The sequence below is a fragment of the Oryctolagus cuniculus genome, chromosome 3 (genome assembly GCF_051225735.1).
Source record: "Oryctolagus cuniculus isolate XC-2025 breed Fujian yellow rabbit chromosome 3, ASM5122573v1, whole genome shotgun sequence".
NCBI lineage: Eukaryota > Metazoa > Chordata > Mammalia > Lagomorpha > Leporidae > Oryctolagus > Oryctolagus cuniculus.
This window is the reverse complement of record NC_142869.1, coordinates 68,560,276-68,583,019: the sequence shown is the minus strand read 5'-3', so window position 1 is coordinate 68,583,019 and position 22,744 is coordinate 68,560,276. Positions and strand designations below refer to the sequence as shown.

The following is a 22,744-nucleotide window of genomic DNA, read 5'->3' as shown; positions in this document are numbered from 1 at the left end:
CAGGATGCATTAGCAGGAAACTGGATTGGAAGTGGAGCAGCCAGGCTCAAGGCAGGTACTCGGATGTGGGAGGCCGGCGTCCCACGTGCCACTTTAATCCACTGGACCCCAGTGCCTGTTCTGGGATGTGGGGTTGCTAAACTGTCAGGCCAATTGCCTGCCTGCCCCACCCCCACCAAAGTACTTTGTTATTATCATTATTATTTTAATATATATTTATTTAAAGGTAGAGAGAGATTTTTTTCATCCACTGGTTCATTCCCCAAGTGCTTGCAACAGTCGGGGCTGGGCCAGACTGAAGCCAGGAGCTCAGAACTCAATCTGATCTCCCATTTGGGTAGCAGGGACGCAAGTACTAAGGGCCAGGGTTCGTGTCTGCGGGAAGCTGGATCAGGAATAGAGAGCCGGGACAGGAACCAAGCGCTCCAGTGTGGGGTGTGGCCACTGAATCACTGCGCCAGAAGCCCCGCCCAGTATGCTTTGAAGAGGAGAGAGGCCTGGGCCCTGCCCGACTTATGCCCTGTGGCTCCCGAGCAGTGGAGTCTGCTTCCTCCTCTGTGCAGTTAGTGCGTGGCACCTCGCCCGCACTTGTTAAGGCTCCTGGGTTCAGGGCTCCGTTAGGAGGGTGGGTGGAGCGGGCCCCTCCTCCACCCCCCAGCAGCAAGGGCGCCGCCCTGCTCCCTGTGAGGCTGCATGTCAGGTCTCTGTCCTGGCGCATGCGGCTTCCTTCACGTGGAGGTGGGGGTCCTCGAGGTAGGGCCATGCCTGGCCACGTGCTCTGCTCCCTCCCGGCCATCGCTGGGCATCGTCCGGCTCCCCTGCCTGCTTTCCAAGTGCGCATGCCTCCTGTTGCACCAGCCGGGGATCCTCTGTGGGGATGAGTCCTTTCCTGCAGTCGCAGCTGGGGAGGAGCGGCTGGGGACTGCTGGGACCACGTGTGTCTACTTCACTTTTACACCTGCCAAGCGTGGGTTTCTGGGGCCAGGAGTGGCTTGTTTCCTGTGCTGGCAGTTTGTGGCTTTTGCTCACTCGTGTCCTCAGCCCCCTCCCCCAGCCCCAGCCTTGTTTCCCACCCTGTCAGCCCCGCCATTGCGGCCTGGCCAGACAGGGGCGTTTCTTGTTAGTGAGGCAGCCCCCAAACATGATGAGCCTGGTAGACAGTGAGGAGTCCAGCCGGAGGCAGGGCTCTTGAAAGAGCGCCCTCTGGCGTTGAAACTGAAACTGCAAGGATTGAGGATTTGGGTTCCCAACCTGCTTATTTAAGAACAGCACCGAGGGGGAGGGGGAGGGGGAGGGAAGATGCTTTGCACCCATCACACAGCTTGGGAACTGGGCTGGATGCAGTGGAGGAGCTCGGACGCAAATGCCAAGATGTAAAAATTGCCTCAGAAAACCATCAAGTGGCATACCATAAATATTTCTGTGTGTCAGTTATATCCCGCTAAAGCTGACACGGTGGGGAAGAATGAACTTGGAAAGAGGCCAAGGCTGCAAAAGAGGGTAATTCAGTACAGTTAGGTCTTAGGCAAAGGTCAGATCCCTTCCTCTTTTTTTCCCCCAGAATAAAGCATTTTATGTTAGTTGTTTTTTAAAGACTTATTTTAAATTACATTTTTTCATTGTAACTTGAAAGGCAGTGAGACAGAGATCTTCCATTTGCTGATTCACTCCCTAAATACCCCTGACGGCTGGAATCTGACCAGGCAGAAGCCGGGAGCCTAGAACTCAACCGAGGTCTCCCACGTCGGTGGCAGGCAGGGACCTACGTACTCGAGCCGTCACCTGCTGCGCCCCAGAGCGTGCATTAGCAGGACGCTGGAGTTGGAAGCAGACTGGGACTTGGCACAGACACTCCAGTTTAGGCGGCAGGCAGCCCCAGTGATGTCTTGGTTGCTGTGCAAAATCCCCATCCCCAAAGCTTAAGTGTGTGGCGGGAGAGAGGCTTCAAAATAGTCACAAAAAATTAATTCACATTAGCTTTTCATTTGATTTTTTTCCACAAACTTTCTGAAGCCCCTTCATATAGACCGGGGGTCTAAGATCCGGTCAGAAATGCCCTTGGGGAATCTCTCGGGGAGGCACACTGCTAGAAATGGACATTGTGTTGCCTGTTACATTTCGCTGACCGTTGTCTGGTCCAGGGTTGGAGGTGGTGGTTTCCTCTCTTGGGCTCTGTATGATGTCCTCGGCTTAGGCTTAGGGGCCCTGCGGTGTGAAGAGCATCTTTGAAGCCCTGAATCACGGCCCCCCTCCCCAGGCGGCCGCGCCGACGCCAGGAGAGGCGGGCATTCCCTCCCTTCTTTCCCTCTGCCCTCCTGCTGCCTTGTGCACTTGGCCTGGACTGCATCTGGGAGCCGGTCTGGGACTCCACCTGGGTTCCCCTCGTCACTGGGCTGCTGAAGAGTGAGTGGACGCCTTGGCGTGGGGCAGGCCTGGAGGCCCTTCGCTTGTTGCTATTGAGTGTAAATGTTACCTGTGCTTTCACCTTGAATCTCTGAGCTCTCTCTGTTTCTCCTGCAGGTTGCTCGTGGGGGCCCCTCGGGCAGTCGCCCTGCCGCTGCAGCGGGCCAACAGGACAGGCGGCCTGTACAGCTGCGACATCACCTCCGGAGGGCCTTGTACTCGGATTGAATTTGACAATGATGGTGCGTTCTCTCTCTTTCTTTATTTCTTTCTTTCTTTATTTATTTCTTTTTTTTTTTTTTTTTTAGAGAGAGAGGAAGGGAGGGAGCTAGAGAGAGAGAGAGAGAGATACATTTTCTCTCCACTGGTTCACTTTCCAAATGGCTGCAACTGTCAAGACTGGTCCAGGCTGAAGCCAGGAGCCTGGACCTCCATTTGGGTCTCCCACATGGGTGGCAGGGGCCCATGCACTTGGGCCCATCTTCTGCTGCTTTCCCAGGCCACCAGCAGGGAGCTGGATCGGAAGTGGAGCAGCCAGGACTTGAACCAGTGCCCATGTGGGACCATGACACTGGCCAGATGGTGCTACTGTACCCTCTGTGTTCCCTTGGCCTGTACTCCACCTGCCCTTCCTCTGGTGAAAGGAGCGGGTACAAGCATTTATTCTTGCAGATGGGACCTCTTTGAGCTCCATCAGCCTTGGCTGTTTGGCATGGCCTTGAAAATACTTTGTCAGTCACAACTGGGTGCAGTGTTTTGCTGGGATCCTCCTGCTTCTGTGGTCTATAAACTTTCTGGCGTGTTGATGTTGCCACCTAGTGATGCCCTGAGGTTCTGCAGGAGGCTGTTGAATTAATTCATAGCTAAAGAAGCTGAACCGTCAGCCCCTCCTGGGAGCGGGGGTGGGGGGAGCTGGCCAACATGATAAAATGTGCCCTCCTGTCTCAGATTATTCCTTGCTTTGTGAGGATTCTGAGTAGCTGGGAGAGGCTGTGCTGCACCCTGTGTTCACCCCAGTTTGCCTGGTTTCTTGTTGATAGAGCAGAGCAATCTCACTCGTGAAATTTTGGTATTTTCTATTAAAGTTGTTCACTTTTTGTGGTTTTGTAATCAAGATTGAAAATCAGGCCTGTCGGGGCTGGCGCTGTGGTGCAGCGGGTTAACGCCCCGGCCTGAAGCACTGGCATCCCATATGGGCGCCGGTTCAGGACCCTGCTGCTCCACTTCTGATCCAGCTCTCTGCTATGGCCTGGGAAAGCAGTAGAAGATGGCACAAGTCCTTGGGTCTCTGCACCCACATGGGAGATCTGGAAGAAGCTCCTGGCTCCTGGCTCCTGGCTTCGGATCGGCACAGCTCTGGCTGCTGCGGCCAGTTGGGGAGTGAACTATCAGATGGAAGACCTCTCTCTCTTTCTGCCTCTCCTCTCTCTGTATAACTCTTTCAAATAAATAAATAAATCTTATTAAAAAAAAAAAAAGAAAATCACGCCTGTCTTCTCATTGAGGAAGGCATAAGCTTGTATACATGACCATATCAGTGGTATGAATGGATAGCAAAATGAGCACATAGTGGCATTTGTAACTTTTTAATTTTCTTCCTAAAAATAAATATATTACACTCTTTTGTTATTGATAAAAGATGGAGCTTGTCAGCTAAGAGAGCCAAAGTAACTCTGAAACCTTATCACCCTGTCTCAGTTGAAGAGAAGAGCAGTGATGTTGTGTTAAAAGTCGGGGGTGGGGATGGGGGCGGGGGTAGAGAGTGCCTGCTCTGGTGGTTTGGAAGGTAGTTGGGTTCTACATTGTTGCTCTAAGGGGGTCTCTTGGAGGCTGCCCCCCCTCAACTGCACAAGTTTCAAGCAGCTTTCTGTATTCAGGACCTGGCTATCAAGGGAGGGCAGACACATGGGCACCACGCAGAGCTTGCTATTCCACGTGTAGACTGTTACCAGAGGTTCTTTACCCATAACCACTTCTCTGAGTTCCTGAGACGGGAATCCATTTTTCTGGATTGAGTAAGTGCATTTCCGGAGCGGCGGGACTTGGAGTGCAGGCGACGTGGAAGCACTGTGTGGTGTCTCTTCATTTCTTTGTGGCTTGGGCAGTGCCTGGGCAGCGCTAACCGTGGGTGTCCCCTGTGCTGCTTCCCACAGCTGACCCTGCCTCCGAGAGCAAGGAGGACCAGTGGATGGGGGTCACGGTCCGGAGTCAGGGACCAGGCGGCAAGGTGGTGGTAAGTGTGGACGCGCGTGTTCTCCCGTCGCGTGCAGGCACCAGGACTTTTGCACTGGCTGGAACAGGCGGCGTCCTAGCACACTCACTGCGTTTATGCAGGAACGGACGCTGAGTGGAAACCGAAGCATTGTTCTCCTGTGACTCCTGATCCATGAGAGTACTTCAGAAAGTTCAGGGAGAAATGAGATTAAACGAGAAGTTTATTGTGGTGTGGTACAACTGGAAATCCATGTATGCTTTTATCATAATACACATTTTTCATGACTATTTTGAACCCCTCATTACATGAATTTTACAGTTATCTGCACCAAAATAAATCTCTTACTATTCCCTGAACTTGTTAAAATACCTTGTACTTGGATGCTGTTCTTCAGAACTTGCATATGTCAAAGGACTTTCGAATAAATCTCTATGCGTTAGCCCCTAAAACTCCATATGGTCTTAAAGCAAAAAAAAAGGCAAACAAACTAGACACAGTTTTTAATCCTAGGAACTTATAATTGTCATAGGTCAGTGTTAGAAATGAGAATGACCTTGGAATTAACATCAGGTAATGGAAGCTCTCTTGGTATTTATCCTGAGCTTCTTCAAACAGAAGTAGGAGCAAAGAACAGGGGGTTTACGAGGTGGGTGGGTGGTGCTAGCCCTTGGAGGTGCATCCCCCTTGGAACGAGGATCCTTTTGTCTGTTGGAATTGCTGGAACAAAACCGACACAGGCTTTGGAGAACCAGGAAAACTTCAGTGCACCTTGGATTTTGACATCTAGAAGGCGGTGTCCTGGGAAATTGACTTGGGTCTTACAAGTCTGTTCCTCTTGTGTTGGTGGGGGGTGTGATGGAACTCTGCGGAAATTAGAGATACGATTTCATCTGGTCTGGTGGTGTGATCCTCTCTGCCTTTTAAAAACCTACTGAGGCAAATGAGTGTAGGTTGGGACAGATCACAAGGAACATGTTTGGGTAGAAGGGAAACGTCTTCTGTTTTGCTGGGCCTGCTTGAACCCTATGAATACGTGTCCGTGATTTCTCTCCTCCAGAGCATAATTGCTTATTTCACACACATAATTACTTATTTCACAGCCACTAAAAGCCAATTAAGTTCCACAAATGAAGTAAGAAGGTGTCTCCCTTTGTTTATGTTAACAGGTGGATTTCCAGATAAATTGCCTGTGGTTGCAGATTGGCTTTCAATATTTGGATTGGAACATTGTTCTCTGAGTGGGGATAAGACAGAAGTCCCGGTTTCAACGCTGGGTCATGGTCCCCTCAGTGCCACTCTAGGGAATGTTAGCTGGTTTGGGATCCAGTGCAGGATGAGGACATGGTTTGATCACCTACTTAGAATTAACCTCTTCATTGTTGACAGTGTTCTTGGTTCGCAATTTTAGCGACACAAGGGTTGTTGACATGAGTGGGCTACTCTGTTCTGTCTGTTTGCAGACATGTGCTCATCGATATGAAAAAAGGCAGCACGTTAATACAAAGCAGGAGTCACGAGACATCTTTGGGAGGTGTTACGTGCTGAGTCAGAACCTCAGGATCGAGGACGATATGGACGGAGGAGACTGGAGTTTCTGTGACGGCCGACTCAGAGGCCATGAGAAGTTTGGTTCGTGCCAGCAGGGTGTAGCAGCCACTTTCACTAAAGACTTTCACTACATTGTGTTTGGAGCTCCGGGTACTTACAACTGGAAAGGTAGGACGTTGCTTGTATTTACAGAAATGGGGTTAGACGGTCTATGGCATTTCTAGTGTACGCACTGTGAGTTAGTACATTTTAAGTGAACATGTGTAAACCAGGCATTTATATATGAAAGTGGGTAGGGAACTAAAAATCTAAATGATGTGATTTGTAAGAACACATGATGATCGCAGTGTGTGTTTCGGTTTTGAGATCTGTTTCTTTCCCTCAGTTGGTACTTTATGTTAAGACAAGGAAGTAACTATGTGAATACAGGTAGGTAACTTATTCCAGGAGGGGTATAATAACAATTGAGTGGTTTTGCTTTTGTTCATTGGAATAGACTTTGTTAGGGTATTTTGACCTAATCAAAACCACACAATGACTTAGAAATCATTTTATTTTAACAAGCATAAGTGCCATATAAAGCAAAAACCACATTTACCCAGAGTGTTTATTGTAATTCATAGGGAAATGTGACTTATCTACTTCTAAATCCTAACCTAAATTGTTGCCTTTTTTAAAAAGCCACACAGTGATTTGGGCTAAGTTTATGAAATTTTATCTTTTAATTACCAGTTATAAGAGTTTTAAAAAGGAAATTTTGGCTTAAGTGATTTAAACAAAATATATACTTTTTTTTTTTTTTTTTAAATTTTTAAAACTTACTTGAAAGGCACAGAGACAGAGAAAGATCTTCCCTCCACTGGTTCAGTCCCCAAACGCCCACGACAGCTGAAGCTGGGAGCCAGAACTCTGTTCAGGTCACAGGTGGCAGGCTGCCTCCCGGAGTCCGCACCAGCAGGAAGCTGGAGTCTGAAGCGGAGCTGGAACTTGAACCCAGGCGCCAAGTGCCTGACTCAGTGTGGTCATTTCACTCTCGCACTGCAGAAAAGATGATAAATTGATCTGGGATTACAGCAAACATAACATTTATGAATACAACGAGTTCATGTCATTTAGAAAACTAGTTTTCTGTCGATGTTGTAAGCTAAACATTCCATTTCCATCTCCATTTTTGTGGCATTATAAAGATAGTTCCTGAAAATGCATTTTTTTTTTATTGCAAGAGCAAATTTCTTTCACATAAAAATTGGCAGAGACATGTTTAGCCACCTTAAAAATCTTCCCTTTCCTCACATTTTCCTTCCAAACTCCGTGAATATGTGGCCGGGAGGGGGGTGTTTATCTGGAACCATTTATTTTATTTTGTTTCATCTTCACTTTTTTTGTTGTTGTTTGTACCATTTCATTCCTGTAGGGATTGTTCGCGTAGAGCAAAAGAATAACACTTTTTTTGACATGAACATCTTTGAAGATGGGCCTTATGAAGTTGGCGGAGAGACTGACCATGATGAAAGTCTCGTTCCTGTCCCTGCTAACAGTTACTTAGGTAGGCCTGAGCGCAGGCGGCACCCCAGCCTCGCCGACACCGCGTGCGGCCGCCCTCCGCACGCCCACCGGCCCCTGGGCTTCGAGGCTGAGACTAAGCCGGGGGCAGCCAGGGGCCTGTGGCTGCAAGCTCTGGGTGCTGGTGAGCCTTGGTGATCTGGAGGTTGCCTGACTGGTGCTGGGCCCCATCCCGAGGGGAAGCAAGCTACTGTTGCCTGCAGTTGGCGGCCTCTTACTTGGAAGTCTGTGTGTCCTGAGGTCATGGTGGCCTCTGGAACCTGAAACAGCCGTTCACCCAGCTGTGATTTGCAGGCGGCTGTGCTGCCTTCCCTTGCCAAATTGGGCCACTTCTGGTGCTGTGCGTAAGCTCTGTCTCTGTAAAGTTGCTCTCCGTGGCAGGTCAACACCTCCAGGTCGCCCCTGTGCCACTGCCGTTCTCCAAGGGCTGGCCCTGCTTCTGGCCGGGGGTCTGCATGGCAGGGCCACACATCCCCCACCCTCCTTCGCGGAGGCTGAGCCCCATTGCTAAGGCGGTGCAGAGGACACCCGGATTCTAAATGCCAACTCCTTAACTCCCCACGCTTGTTTGCATTACTAATGGTGTCCTAAATTATTCATGTGCATTATGGTAATTACACAAAGGCTTTTAAAAGCTCTAATTCTTGGTATGAGTTGACATAAAGAATAATTACTGTGCATTTCTTGGGAAAATGTAAAAAAATCTCCTAAACCTAAATAGTAACCTATTTTTTTTTTAAATGAGGAGAAAAGCACCCATATGCAAGAGATATTACTGGGATAATGGAAGGTAAAAGAGGAAAAAATAGGTGTAAATGTGTGACTCATTCCAAACAATGAGCTAGTTGTAAACATACACTAAGAAGTTTAAATTGTATAAATATTCATAATACTCTTCATTTAAAAAAAAACTTCAGCTCATATACCCCCATCTCTCCCAAAATAAAAATGCTGTTTAAGGGTATAGAAAAAGGAAGAGAAACATGGTACTTAGTATTTGCTTGTTCTTAAGTACCTACTCTGTGCTCTAAGTCAGGTGCTGTGTAGCCAGTGCCTTTCACATCTGCAACACTAAAAAAACATGAGTGTCCTTTTTGTTTTTAATTTTTGTTTGTTTAAATGGATGAGTACCACTGTGACTCAGCCTGAGACTACACCATTAATAATCCTCCCAGCAAGGAAAGAGAAGGAATCAGGAAGATGAGGAGGTGGAGGGGAAGTGGCTGGTGTGTGACCGGCGCGGCAGTGGCCTTGGAGGACCTGGGCCCCAGGGGTGATGGGTTCGGCTCTTAGGAGAGGGGCACCTGCAGGATCGAGTATTAAATGCAAGATTTCCAAGTAAACATGGTCAACAAACCAATCTTTGACTGTACGTTACCTGACCTTTCTGCTTCTTTAAACGTATCGTTTAGGGATCACGTGAGACGAGAAGTATGCAATGGTTCTGGTTAAGAGACCAACACTCTGGTCTTTTGGATAGATGCCAGTGGATTCTAGGGACATAGTCGCTGTTAGAACGTAGGGAGATACCAAGTGTTTTAAACACGCTCGCCGCTTTCAGGCTCAGTGTCCTGCAAAGGGGATGCTGGAGAAGGAAATCCAGTTCGTATTGTGACCGTGTGCTTGTCCATGCTGTGTGCGAGGCTGTCATTTCCAAAGAGCAGTGGGGGTGGGGGTGGGGGTGGGGGAATAAAATGGTCTACCTGAGGTTCTGGAAGCCTGCAAGCGGAGCAGCTCGCTGGAGGCGCCCGTGGCCCCATCGTGCAGAGAGCGCAGCGCGGCTGTTCTGCCCCTTACCAAGCATAATTATCTTTTCCCCAATCTCTTCTGTCCCGTGCGTGTGTGCAGGCCTGCTGTTTTTGACCAGCGTTTCCTATACAGATCCTGATCAGTTTGTTTATAAAACACAGCCTCCCAGGGAGCAACCTGACACATCCCCTGATGTGATGATGAATAGCTACCTAGGTTTGTGACCTCTGAGATGACAAATAAATTGTCTTGGTCATGGTCATTTAGAAATTTTTTTGATCCATACAGAGCATAAATCTTTTTATTTTCCATTTCGTTTCAAGTGAAGCGCGCACAGAAAGCCTGCCGGGGTGCGGGCTCTGCTGCCAGATGGGTGGCAGAGCTGGAGTCGATTGTATCGGCCTCCTCCGAACGCGGGGCTCATCGGATTTTTCAGCTCACTTCACAATTTGAGAACTGCAGCGGGAGTGGTGATGCTTTTCCAAAAACAAATCCCGATGGAAGGGGTGAGCTGTCTGCTTCGGCATCTGCCTCACCCCTCTGGAGAAACATTTGCTTAATCCGAATGGTGTTGAGGAGGGCATTTCTGCTTTCCGCCAGACCTCAGCATCTGCGCTCTGCCATCCTGCCCGGAGCTTTATAACCGGGTGTGGCTGCGATGTTTTCGATGTTTTCGGCCCTCCCACCAAGCAAGTCGCTGGTCTCAGCAGCAACTCGGCTCACCTCTATTGTTCACCTGAGGTTCTCAAATGCTCTTTGTCATCAGCCATCGTTTGGTTTGCATGTTTGTGTCTCAAAGCAAAGTTCATCCAAAATAGGGAAATGCTGTTATGGTAATACCGATGAGGGTAGCATCTGTGCTTGCCGGTTACCCGAAAGACTGAGGCATAAGGGAGTCATTTCATGTAAAAGTCTGCTCATAGCATCATAGCCAGACCCCACGGCATGCACACGATTGTGCTGCACTTGGCCTGTTCTCTCTGTAGCTGAGATGTAACAGCCCTGTGATAGCTGGATCCCCTTATTCTGTAGTTTCAATCTTAAAAGAACATTTGATTTCATTTTGAAGATGCATGATTCATAATTCAAGTTACACAAATGCTCAGTCGTGTAGACTAGGAGTTGGAACTTCCAGAGAAGTAGCCCTGCCCTCGGTCCTTGTGTCGGATCGCTGAGCTCTGGGACTCACCCTGTCAAGGCGGTAGCTGGTGGGGAGGTGGAAGAAAAGGGGACGTTAGGGTTACCAGTATCACGGACCTCCTCCTGAATGACAGGATGGATGTAAAAGGCTGTATTTTATTTTTCCAGGCTTTTCTCTGGACTCAGGGAAAGGTATTGTTTCCAAAGATGAGATCACTTTTGTATCTGGAGCTCCGAGAGCCAATCACAGCGGAGCTGTGGTTTTGCTGAAGAGAGACATGAAGTCAGCACACCTCCTGCCGGAGCACATATTTGACGGGGAGGGGCTGGCTTCCTCCTTCGGCTACGACGTGGCGGTGGTGGACCTCAACAAGGATGGGTAAGAATGTGGCCGCGCTGACGGCAAGTCGTTGCTGCTTTGCCTGGCTTCTCTCGGTCTCAGGAAGAGCCTTCGTGTGGGGCTGGTGGGTTCCAGATCTGCACCGTCTCCAGAGTTTGTGTGGGGGCAGCAGATGCTCCTTACCTCCCCCAGGAAGTGGGATGGCATTTTTGATTTTTAGTTTTTACCTATGCCCTAGGACTGTGGATCCGTTAGAATTAAAATGTGAAAAAGTAATGCAAAGAGTGACAGCTGCATGATTCTGTTCTGTGATTTCTTTAAATTTTTTAAAGTTATTATTTGTGTTCATGTATTTGAGCAGCAGGGAGACAGAGAGAGAGAAATCTCCCATGTGTTGGTTTACTCTGAGTGCCCGCAACAGCCAGGGCTGGGCTAGGCTAAAACCAGGAGCTAGGAACCCAGTCCAGCTCTCTCACATGGGGGCAGGCACCCAAGTACTTGAGTCACCTTCGTGTACATTAGCAGGGAGCTGGCATCGGATGTAGAGCCAGGGACTCAAACCCAGGCATCCCGAGTGACAACCACTGTGCCGAATGCCCACTCCTGGCCTTTGGTTTCTGAAGGGACTGCTGGAGCGTCTCGAGGGTCCTGTTGACCCTCAGGATTGGTGAGAAGGTCATCCATGTGTCTGTGGCTGCTGGTGCCCAGTGGTTTAGATCAGAGTAGGGTGGAGTAGGTTTGGGGTCTTCCTGGTGGTCGCACCATGGTTCCAGTTTGAGGAGCTGACCTTGGGTTCTCACTCCCAATATTTTCCTTGGGATGTTTATTGCGGGCTACCTTGATTATTTTTTTTTTTTTCCAGTGTTTTAATGTATGAGACATTAGGTCCAGATTGGAGGTCTTTTCTGTCGTACCTGTTTGTGTCCTTTGTGCCTGGACTGGGGTATTCTCCCTTAGCTTGCTGGCATTTCAGCTGATGGGTCTCTGTTCTCCCACATCCGTATTTTAGGTGGCAAGACATAGTGATTGGAGCCCCACAGTATTTTGATAGAGATGGAGAAGTTGGAGGTGCAGTGTATGTCTACATTAACCAGCAAGGCAGATGGAATAACGTCAAGCCAATTCGTCTTAACGGAACCAAAGATTCTATGTTCGGCATTGCGGTAAAAAATATTGGAGATATTAATCAAGATGGCTACCCAGGTAGATACAAGATGATGAAATGGTTATGATTTACAGATTGAAATTTTGGTTGTTATAATAATGAATGCTTTCCGGTGTCTTATTTTAAAGCATTGGAGTATTTTCAAAATGTAATGTTTATGAAAATGTGTTGTCAACAGACATTGCAGTTGGAGCGCCTTATGATGATATGGGAAAGGTTTTTATCTATCATGGGTCTGCAAGTGGAATAAATACCAAACCAACACAGGTAATCAAATAACCTGATTTCTACAGCTTGTCTCAGTTTTTAGCCTGTAATAGATATTTAGGTGGAAATGAGTTATCATACTGATTTTGTTTTATTCACAAGTCTACAAGTATGAATTTTGCCTTTTAAAAAGTGTATTACTGGAAGATAGCTCTAAAATAGATATATAATTGCAATGTCTTGCTTGTTTTAATTGTAAAATTTCTTTGGTAAGTTGGGAATCAAAGTCATTCAAACACAAGACTGCCCTCGTCTGACAGTATAAAGACATGGAAAAGGTGTGTATGGGTACTTCCAAAAGCTCATGGAAACACGAAATTAAACGATCACTCTGTTTTGGTGCATAAAAGCGCAGCCCTACTCATTTGAGGGCGAGGATGGAAAGTCCTGGAAGACTGTTGAGATGGGGTTGTACGAGCAGAGACCTCACGCACATCAGGTGTGCTCTCCATGATCTTTGGAAGTGCCCTCATCTTTCCCTCAGTAGCAAAGTAAGCAGAAGTGAAACTGGACAAGCACGTGGAGAATTCAGACCCCCACGTTTTTAAATTGCTTTTGAGAAAAGTGAGACTTGGGGACTAGAGAGGAGAGGTTTGATTAGAAATACCTTGGTTAATTTAATGCATTAAACTCATCAAAGAATGGCTCCTCTGTCCTTTGAGATACTGTGTAAATCGGGTGAAATAGAATGTCTGAAATGTTAGATCCTATGAGTACTTGTAATTTAATATAATTTAGCTACATGTGAACTCCTGAACGTCCATTCAGAAGAAAGTTGTGAGTCTTTCGGAGCATAGATGAGAAGTTCCTTTTGGTGTGCCCGTGCTCATCTGATGCACTGTTTTATTTCAGATTCTCGAGGGGACGACACCGTATTTTGGATATTCAATTGCTGGAGATATGGACCTTGATAGAAATTCCTATCCTGATGTTGCTGTTGGTTCCCTCTCGGATACTGTAACTATTTTCAGGTGTGTTATTTCAGACCTCAGTTAAGTATGTTCAGTTATCAGATTACCTTGACATTTTGACCTTTTGGATTGAAATTTGTAACATCTGCATTTCAAAGGCAAAGACTTACATGTGTTTGGAAGATATTTCATTTCTTTTGAGGGCAGTATAACAACATAGTAACACGTATGCTTTTTGACATTTTTATTTGCCTTCCTTTTTATTTGAGAGACAGAGAGATCCTCTGTTTGCTGGTTCACTTCCCAAATGCCTTCAACAGCTGGGGCTGGGCGAGGCAGAAGCCTCTGTGTGGGTCTCCCACACGGATGGCAGGGACTCAAGTACTTGAGCCATCATCATGTATGCTTCCCGGGGTGTGCGTTATGGGGAAGCTGGATTGAAAACAGAATAACCAGCACTTGAACCTCGTATGGGAAATGGGTATCCCAAGCAGTCATTTAAAAAAAAGCTGCTGTGTCACGTACAACTGCCGTGGTTGGTTTTCTCTTCACTGGCTTTATAGTCATTTCTTAAAGAATATGTTAAAGAAGCGGGCAGTAGCACAGTGAAACTGTTTTCCAGGTGTGCCTGTTAACACTCCTTGCCCTGTAGTCTTCCAGAATGGTGTCAGGTGTAGAGGTAGCCTCAGTATTTAAAATACCCTCACATCAACCCTGGGGCTTAGAAACCAGCCCCAGGACACTTCTGAAGAGAATATTACGTGATAGTAAATGACGAAAGTTGTTTTAGATATGAAAGCCATCCTGTATGAAAAACTGAGACACACAGAGGAAGCTACAGATGGCAAAATTAGGAGATATGAAAATCACAGGGAAGAGTGTATTTGAGATGCTACTGACAGTGTCCGGGGAACCACCAAAGCTGAGTAAACCAAAGTGCATGGACCCGTGTGTCTGTGATTTGGAGAGGAAGGAGCTTGGGGAAGCAGGGATGCATCCTCGTGCTCCTGGTGACGTCCTCCCCGAGTGCTGTGAGCCTCTCAACCTCCTGAGCCCTTGTAGCAGGCTGTTGCTGTGCTGTGTGTGCTTCTGGGCTAAGGCATCCAACAGTGGGCTGTCCGGTGTTCTGAGACACTGTCTTTAGATGCATGTTTCTCTGCTGATGCAGTTATCAACCTTAAAGTAGTTCAACAATTTTAAAAGGTGGAAGAATATATAACAATCAGCTATTTTAGCAAGAACGTCAATCAAAAAACAATGTGAAAAAAAATTTTGAAGGTGTAGTTCTAGTTTGATGGTTAGTTCAACTATTAACAAAACTTGACTTCTTATACCAAAATCTGGTTACCAAGTTTTCAACACCAACAGATGAGAGACTGACCTTTTTTTTTTTTTTTTTTTAAGATTTATTTTATTTATTTGAAAGGCAGAGTTAGAGACAGGGAGAAGGGAGAGAGAGAGAGAGCTATTTCCTGTCCACCAGTTCCCTCCCCATATGGCTGCAACAGCCAGGACTGGGCCAGGCTGGAGCCAGGAGCCTAGAACTCCATCTCCCACGTGTGCAGCAGGGGCCCAAGCACTAGGGCCATCCTCTACTGCTTTCCCAGACACATTAGCAGGGAGCTGGATCAGACTTGGAGCAGCTGGAATATGAACTGGCCCCTATGTGGGATGCCAATGTTGCTAGTGGTGGCTTAACCCACTATGCCCCTATGACCTACCTTTCATCAGTTAAATATTTGCCTGTGTCCATGTGTAATTGATATTTTGATAGTCTTGTTGCCATGTGTAATTGATATTTTGATAGTCTGTTGATAGTACTTTAATTTCCTGTCGTCATAAGCGGGTGGACTGTGAACCCAGCAAACTTGTTCCTCCTTTCCTCATGGACCTTAGAAAAGTGAATTTCAATATCCTTTGATAGCGAGAGGCGTCTGAGCCTCCTTATTTCACAGCTGAGGAAGCTGTGGCCGGCCTCACTTGAGCTTTCAGGCTGGATTCTGTCGTCCTGGGCATTTCTCCCACGAAATCCTCCTAGGACTTAAGGACACTTAGTAGATATATACCAGGTAAACATGAGGCAGCCAAGCCAGTAAGATTTGCTTTATGTGTCGAGACACACTTTTCATGATTCACGTGTTCTGTGCCTTCACAATTGTGTGTGTTAAATAAGGTAGACAGGAATGGTATATTAAATGGAATTCATGACACGCATTAAAGCATTAATAAGATGACACATGAAACATTACATCTGGGGCAACTGATTGTAAAATACTTGGGAGAGCTGCAGTGGATTAGGCAATGGCCCGGGACTCCGGCATCCCATTTGAGTGCCAGTTCAAGTCCTGGCTACTCCACTTCTGATCCAGCTCCTGTTAACAAGCCTGGGAGGCAGCACACGGTAGTTCATGTACCTGAATTCCTACCTGCCACATGGGAGACCATAATGGAGTTCCTGGCTCCTGGCCTCAGCTTGGTCCAGCCCCAGCTGTTGAGGCCATTTGGGGAGTGAACCAGCAGATGGAAAATCTCTGTCTCTCTGCCTTAATAAAAATAAATAAATGGGTTTTTTTATTTTTAAGAAGAGGGTACTTGTGAATGTTTGCCTTTTAAATATGTGCATGCTCTCAAAACTTTAGCGTGTACAAAGGATCTTCAAAATGTTCATGTAAACTGCTTATGAAAAAACTGTGCATGAATTTCAAGATTTCTTGCCTGAAAAATACACTTGAAAATGTCCATGAACTTTGGAAGGAAACTTGTATGTAGTTAATATCTTTGAAAGTGGCATCTGTCTAAATATAAAACAAAAGTAGAGAGGTAAACAGTGGAGCTAGAGAGCACGCAGAAACCTGCCCTTTATCATGAAGGGGCTTGTGCCCACTAGCCCACCAACAGATTGATTCCACAAGTTTGAGCTGACTGTTTGGGATTTGGAGTGCATTTTCCTACAAAAGCATGGTTCTCTGGTATGGTTGGGCTTCCCACAAGCCCCCCAGTGTCAGCCTAACTGACTGCGCATGGTAGTGGAATCCTAGAGCCCGTTCTGAATTCCGACCTGGGAGTGCTGGAGGGGAGAGCTGAGGCAGCACCTCCCAGCCCTCCCCCAGCTCCCATCCACAGGCTTGCGGAGGTCAGGCCGGTGGCCCCTGCCAGCCCTTTGCAGAAGCCGGGGAGAATTCTCCAGGGAGAGAAGAGGTGTTCTCACAGAGTAAGCGGGCTAAGGGTGTGAGACTCCTGCTGGTTAAGTGTTTGCAGGGTTGGGGTAGGCAGAGCACAGAGGGGACAAGGGTAAGGGATGCGAGTTCTTGTTATAGACACTATGAGGATGGGTCAGTTCTGGCAGCAGGGGGACAGGGGCTTATGGCTGGGAGAAGGGAGATTTGCAGGAACCATCCACATTGCTGATAATCACCCTGACAGCAGCCCAGGCAACTGGTGTGTTTTGGTGTAAGTCTTTCGGGGTGTAGTTTGGCAAGATCACTCTAATTAAAAATGTACACATTCTTTGGCTCAGAAATTGTGCTAGAAATCTGTCCTACAGGCAGTGTGTACATACATATACATCGAGAGAGAGTTTTCAGACGAGCAGAAAGCCTAGTGTCAATGTCTACTGATTAGGTGCTGGTTAAATAAAGGATGTGCCATTGCTACAAGGCAACACCACCAGGTGCAAAAGACACTAGATCTGTGTGCATAGATAGGAGGTGACCTCTGAAATATTAATGAGAAAAAAGCAGTTTTCAGAACAATAAGCATATAAACAGCTCCCATGTAGTTGGCGTTATGTGTGTATTTCAGTATTTGATTTTAGGGAATAGTTTTAGCAGAAACACAGTCTGGAAGAACATACAAGGCTAGTGGGGGTTTTGGGTGGAAATGGAGACATAGTATGTTCTCTGAAACATGTGTTCCATAGGTGACTCAAATCTGTTTATAAATTATTAAACACAGTATAGTTTTAAATAAATATTGTGTAAGTGGCATACGCATCTATGTATCCACAGTTCCTGGCTTCAGCCACAGTGGAGGGGGCGGGGCAGCAGCACAGGAGCAGCTCTTTCCCCCACCCTGTGGCTTTGAAGCTGTCCGGGGCAGCCACGGATGCCTGTGAGTGAATCTCTAGGTAACAAAAGGCTGAGCTGCCTTTTCACTCCTTTGTCTTCAGATCCCGGCCTGTGATTAATATTCAGAAAACCCTCACAGTGACTCCTAACAGAATTGACCTGCGCCAGAAGATGCCGTCCTGTGGGGCGCCCAGCGGGATATGGTGAGAGTGGCTGTGTATGGGGGGGGGGCGGCCTCCTCGGTTTCCCAGCACTGCGCTGACCGTGGCCCCATGGCCCCTAGGCCCAGTGGAGACACAGGGAAGCCGTTGCGGGGTGCCGGGCAGAGGGCAGGGATCTGTCCTGAGACTATGGGGGGATTGCAGAGCTGGGGAGTGTGTTGGGATTTTCCACTGCAAGAAAGCATCTTTTAAGAAATATGTGTTTGATTTTATACAGCCTCAAGGTTAAAGCCTGTTTCGAATACACTGCCAAACCCACTGGTTATAATCCTTCATTAAGTAAGTACTCTGTACATGAAAAAAAAAATCCATTTCTCTGCCAGGTTGCAAGTTCTCCGTAAATCACAGAAAAATGGAGCTGCAGTGGCTAAAATGGACCATCAGTTCTCGTTTGAAGAATTGAGCGGATCTGCAGTCTCCTGTCTAATCAGGAGGGCACAGCACCACGAGGGAGGGAAAGCTCTCCATTTGATCCCTGCTTGAATTTTCCAGAGCAGATGGTTTAGGACAAAATGCCTTGGAAAAGTACTTATTTGCTACCACAACCGTTTCCTCCATTCCTGCCTTTGAAAGCAGTTTTGTGGTTGTGAGGTGGTGGGTGGTGGCTGCAGAAGGGCAAGTGCTGGAACCAGGGCACAGCTTCCTAGCGGCACTGCCAGGTTATGCTCTCTCCCCTGGACTCGGAGGCCAGAACACCCAGGTGGGCCCCTGGGGCGTTGGATGCTGGCCCTGAGATGTGGGAGACTTGAGCTCTGCTCCTGGTTTCAGCTCTGATGCTGCTGGACCCTACGGCATAGGTCAAGTCCCTTAATGTTTGAGTTTTTATTTTCCTGTAAGCTGAAAGAAATACCTCTCATCGCAATGACTGCACCCCACTAGTGATGGCCTAACCATGGTGATCCTAGCCAGGGTCTTCTCTGCTGTGGGTTAGAAGCAGTCACAACTCTTTAGGTTGATCCAGAGTTGAGGCCAGGGACATGAGAAGCTATATCTTATCTCCAAAGCGGAAGTGAAGTGAAGGGGGGAACCATCATGGGTCAGGCTCTGGTCCGGCAGCTCAGGATTGTGGTGTAAGATGTGCCACCAAGGAAGCTTTGTGAAGGATGAGGCCATTGTGTCTTTTTTGTGTCATGAGACTTATTATTCCTTGAGATAACGAGTTCAAGTTTGCTCCTTATATCTAAGGTCTTGCTGTTTTCCTTATTTAATTTAAAAGATGTCCTTTTTACTATCCCAGAATTTGACTGGTTTCAGATCACCTAAAGTGATGATTTGAAATGGAAAATGTAACCCCATTAGGAAGTGGTGCCCATATGCTCTCACAGGCACACAGGTCATGACGGTTCTTAGCTGTGCTTCTCATTCTTACTTATCATATGGACTCATGTAATGAATGAATGTCCCCAATAAGGAACAGAATGAATGAAGATACTGACCTATGATAAGATTCAGTAAAGTATGAAAAGTAACTGTCGCTCCCCGTCTTCGTGGAGGAACGACACTAAACCCTGCCTAGGCTTCATATCCGAGTCACGGCACCATTATGTCGCTCCCCGTCTTCGTGGAGGAACGACACAGGACCCTGCGCTGTTCTTTTGTCTGCTCGGCCCTCCCCGGGTTTGCTGCTGGTTCTTCCCGGGTTGGCTACCGACCCTCCACCTCCGTGGAGGGGCGGGCCCCCTGCCACTTTTCCCCACTTCCGCAGGGGAGCGGCACACCGCCGGCCGGCTCTCTCGGGGGCTGCTCAGGTGTTCCTTCAGATAGATGTTCCTGGTGCATGTTGTCTCTCTCCTCCTTTATAGTCCTCTTCCACCAATCCCAACTCTGCTACCCACACGCCGAGTACGCTGCTCTCCTCCAATCAGGAGCAGGTCCTGCTGTTTATTGGTTGAACTGGAGGCAGCTGTGTAGAAGCTTACTCCTCTCCCCAGCGCCATATCATAGGAGAGCAGATGCATAGAATAAGTCTTAATTCCAGTAACTTAGTCTAGTCCGAGTTGCTCCCCACAGTAACCATTTAAATAAATGTAGTATATTTTTTTAAAAAGCTTATGGGTGGGATATTTAGCCTAGGAGTTAAGATACCCACGACCCGTATGGGAGTGCCTGGGTTCCAGTCCTGGCTCCAGCCGCCTGGCAACGCGCACCCTGGAGGCAGCAGCATCTGCTCAGGTCACTTCGGTCCCGGCACCCCTGTGAGAAAGAGACCTGCATTGCGGTCCCAGCTCCCAGCTTCAGCCTGGCCCAGCCCCAGACACTGGGGAATCTAGGGAGTGAACCAGCGGATGGGAGCTCTGCCCTCCCCCTTTTCCCGCTGCCCGGGACCGCCGAGCCTTCGTCTCCCTCTCCCTGGACTTCTAGCAGGTCTCCCGGGCTTCCTTCGATTCCCCTTCTGCTGGACCGGCCTGCAGAGCTGGCGCGTGGCCCGAGGTGCTCTCGTGCAGCTTTGTCTCTGCCCTTGGAGGAACCTGGAGTTGTGGGGGAGGCAGGAGGCAGTTCAGAGCGGCTGCCCTTTGGAAGGCGTGCGCCTCACGCTTTTCCCCTTGGGTCACGCACGGGCCTCTCACCGTGGTTGGCAATGGTTTGAGAAGCCACAGCGAGCCTTTGCCTGGGCAGGGCGGGAACCTGGGGCCGCGTTTTTAATTCTATTATTCTGGTTGTCACCTTCATCAAACCGCTCTGACCAGGGGTGGAAGAAATCTCAGCAGCGCGCTCTCGGGCTTCTCCCCGTTTATAGAACTGGTGAGTGTTCTCCAGCCTCAAGGTAGCCCTTGAAGCCCCGCGGGTGGCTCTGACCTAACCACGCCATGGCTGGTTGTTGGGGATCAGCAGAGAACAGGAAGTTCCGAACGCGAGGAACTTGCCCTGAGCTGCGTGAGCGCCTGCGCACCAAGCGAGTGCGGGAGGCTGGTGCCAGGCTGCCCCCTCGCCTCCGGGGACCTCAGACACTGCGCTCCCCACATGCGCGCGGGGGGCTAATTGAGCCTTAATGAGCGTTCCACGTGGCTTGGCCCTCTCCGGAGGTCGGCGGAGGCAGCGCGAGAGGATTTTAAGATGATGGGAGCTGACTGCAGGGTTAGGGAAGGTTGGCCTGGACTAGGGGGATAAGCGGTTTTAATGTGCCCACGCCCTCCTGCGCTGTGGCGGCGAGGGGCGCTCTGCGTGCGAACCCCAGTCTGGTGCTTGGTGAAGGTCGCAGGTCACTGATAAATGGACGGGTCAGGGCTGTGCGGGGTCTAGCATGGGGGAGGGGCAGTCCATTTGGCAGTCGCGACATGGAAGAATTCTTCGCATGGACGCAGAAATGCCTGTTAGACCTGTCAGTGTGTCTGAATTTTGGTCTGAGCATTTCTGAATAGCTAGCATTTCGGCATGCACGCATGCGCGAGGGCGCGGAGCCCCTTGATCCTATCCTTGGTCTCTCAGCTATGCTGGTTGCTGGGGGATGTGATGGTGAGCAGGACTGAGGAGGTCTTTGCCCTTGGCTGTGCCTGGCTATGGAGGCAGGCAGAGACGATCCCAGCAGCGGACTACGTGTAGGTGTTGGAAACACAGAGCATGCTGGGTTTGCGCAGGCAGGGCCAGGCAGGCCTCCCGGAGGAAGTGATGTCCCCACTGAGCTCTGGAATGGGAGAAGGATTTAGCCAAGCAGGCTGGGGGCGGGGAAGGAGGGAAGATTGCCAGCTAAGGGAGGCACAGTGGCCATCCGCTGTTAATTTAACAAGTAACAGTTAACACTCTTATATATGACTTCAGTGACCACCCATGGCTCTTGACATGAGCTGCCTAGGCTGTGGAAGCCTTTTGAATCCACAAACTCTGCATTTAGACAAGGCCGTAAGCAAAATGGAAGTTTTCCCCTCCCTTTCAGAGAGAAGTACATCCTTATTTGATGGCCACTTCTTTCCACTGGGGTCTCACAGAGATCCTTCATGTAGAACATTTTTTTTGCCACAGTGTCATGGCTTTCCTTGCCTGAAATGCTCTCAAGGCCTTTTCAACCAGACCAGGATGCCTTAGGGGCTGATTCTGAGGTCAGAGTGCTGCTTAAAGCTATTGTCATTCTATCAGTCTGCTGTGTGGACTGCTTCCCATGTTGGACATTCTCTCCTTTTGAATTCTATCTTACTATTAACAGACACTTAATCTTATTTATATGATCACTTTAACATTTAATCCTATCTATATGTTCACTTTAACACCTAATATGATCACTTTAACCCTTTTTTTTTATTATTTTATTTTTGACAGGCAGAGTGGACAGTGAGAGAGAGAGAGACAAAGGTCTTCCTTTTGCCGTTGGTTCACCCTCCAATGGCCGCCGCGGCTGGCGTGCTGCGGCTGGCGCATTGCACTGATCCGAAGCCAGGAGCCAGGTGCTTTTCCTGGTCTCCCATGCAGGTGCAGGGCCCAAGGACTTGGGCCATCCTCCACTGCACTCCTGGGCCATAGCAGAGAGCTGGCCTGGAAGAGGGGCAACCGGGACAGAATCCGGCACCCCGACCGGGACTAGAACCCAGTGTGCCGGTGCTGCAAGGCGGAGGATTAGCCTATTGAGCCACGGTGCCGGCCACTTTAACACTTAAGATGACATTTTTATCCTCCAGCATAATGGGATTTGGGGTCCCATGGCAACTTTTTATAAATATTTATTTACTTATTTGAAAGAGTTACACAGAGAGAAAGAGAGGCAGAGAGAGAGGGGTCTTCCATCTACTGATTCACTTCCCATTTGGCTGCAATGGCCAAAGCTATGCCGATCTGAAGCCAGGAGCCAGGAGCTTCTTCCAGGTCTCCCACACGGGTGCAGGGGCCCAAGGACTTGGGCCATCCTCTACTGCTTTCCCAGACCATAGCAGAGAGCTGCATCGGAAATGGAACAGCTGGGACTTCAACCAGTGCCCATATGGGATGCCGGCACTGTAGGCAGTGGGTTTACCTGCTACACAGTGGCGGCCCCCATGGCAAGTTTTTAAACTGTACCCTTAGAAATAAGTCTGTAGGTATGCATACATAAATATACAACTTTACAGTTAAAAACTTCCTCTTCCTTCTCTTATTCCCACTCTTATTTTTAATGAGATCCATCCTCAATTAACTTTATACATATATGATTAACTCGTATGTTATGAGTTCAGCAAATATTATGAAGAAA

General features: G+C 48.4%; 1 protein-coding gene across 4 annotated transcripts in view; it reads left to right on the top strand.

Moving 5' to 3' along the window:
* The window catches only part of ITGA6 (integrin subunit alpha 6), an 81,797-nt gene that overhangs the window by 35,268 nt on the left and 23,785 nt on the right, over positions 1–22,744 (top strand). For 3 of the 4 annotated variants that reach the window (XM_089328149.1, XM_017342933.4, XM_017342934.4), the window contains exons 2-11: positions 2,521–2,645; positions 4,557–4,636; positions 6,079–6,334; positions 7,581–7,712; positions 10,787–10,997; positions 11,968–12,161; positions 12,302–12,390; positions 13,243–13,361; positions 17,470–17,571; positions 17,807–17,868. In XM_089328149.1, the coding sequence (XP_089184275.1) occupies positions 4,592–4,636; positions 6,079–6,334; positions 7,581–7,712; positions 10,787–10,997; positions 11,968–12,161; positions 12,302–12,390; positions 13,243–13,361; positions 17,470–17,571; positions 17,807–17,868 (1,210 nt within the window). In that variant the 5' untranslated portion in view covers positions 2,521–2,645; positions 4,557–4,591. Of the gene's footprint in view, positions 1–2,520; positions 2,646–4,556; positions 4,637–6,078; positions 6,335–7,580; positions 7,713–10,786; positions 10,998–11,967; positions 12,162–12,301; positions 12,391–13,242; positions 13,362–17,469; positions 17,572–17,806; positions 17,869–19,753; positions 20,332–22,744 lie in introns of those variants that run through there. The other variant, XM_089328150.1, reaches the window with a different exon arrangement.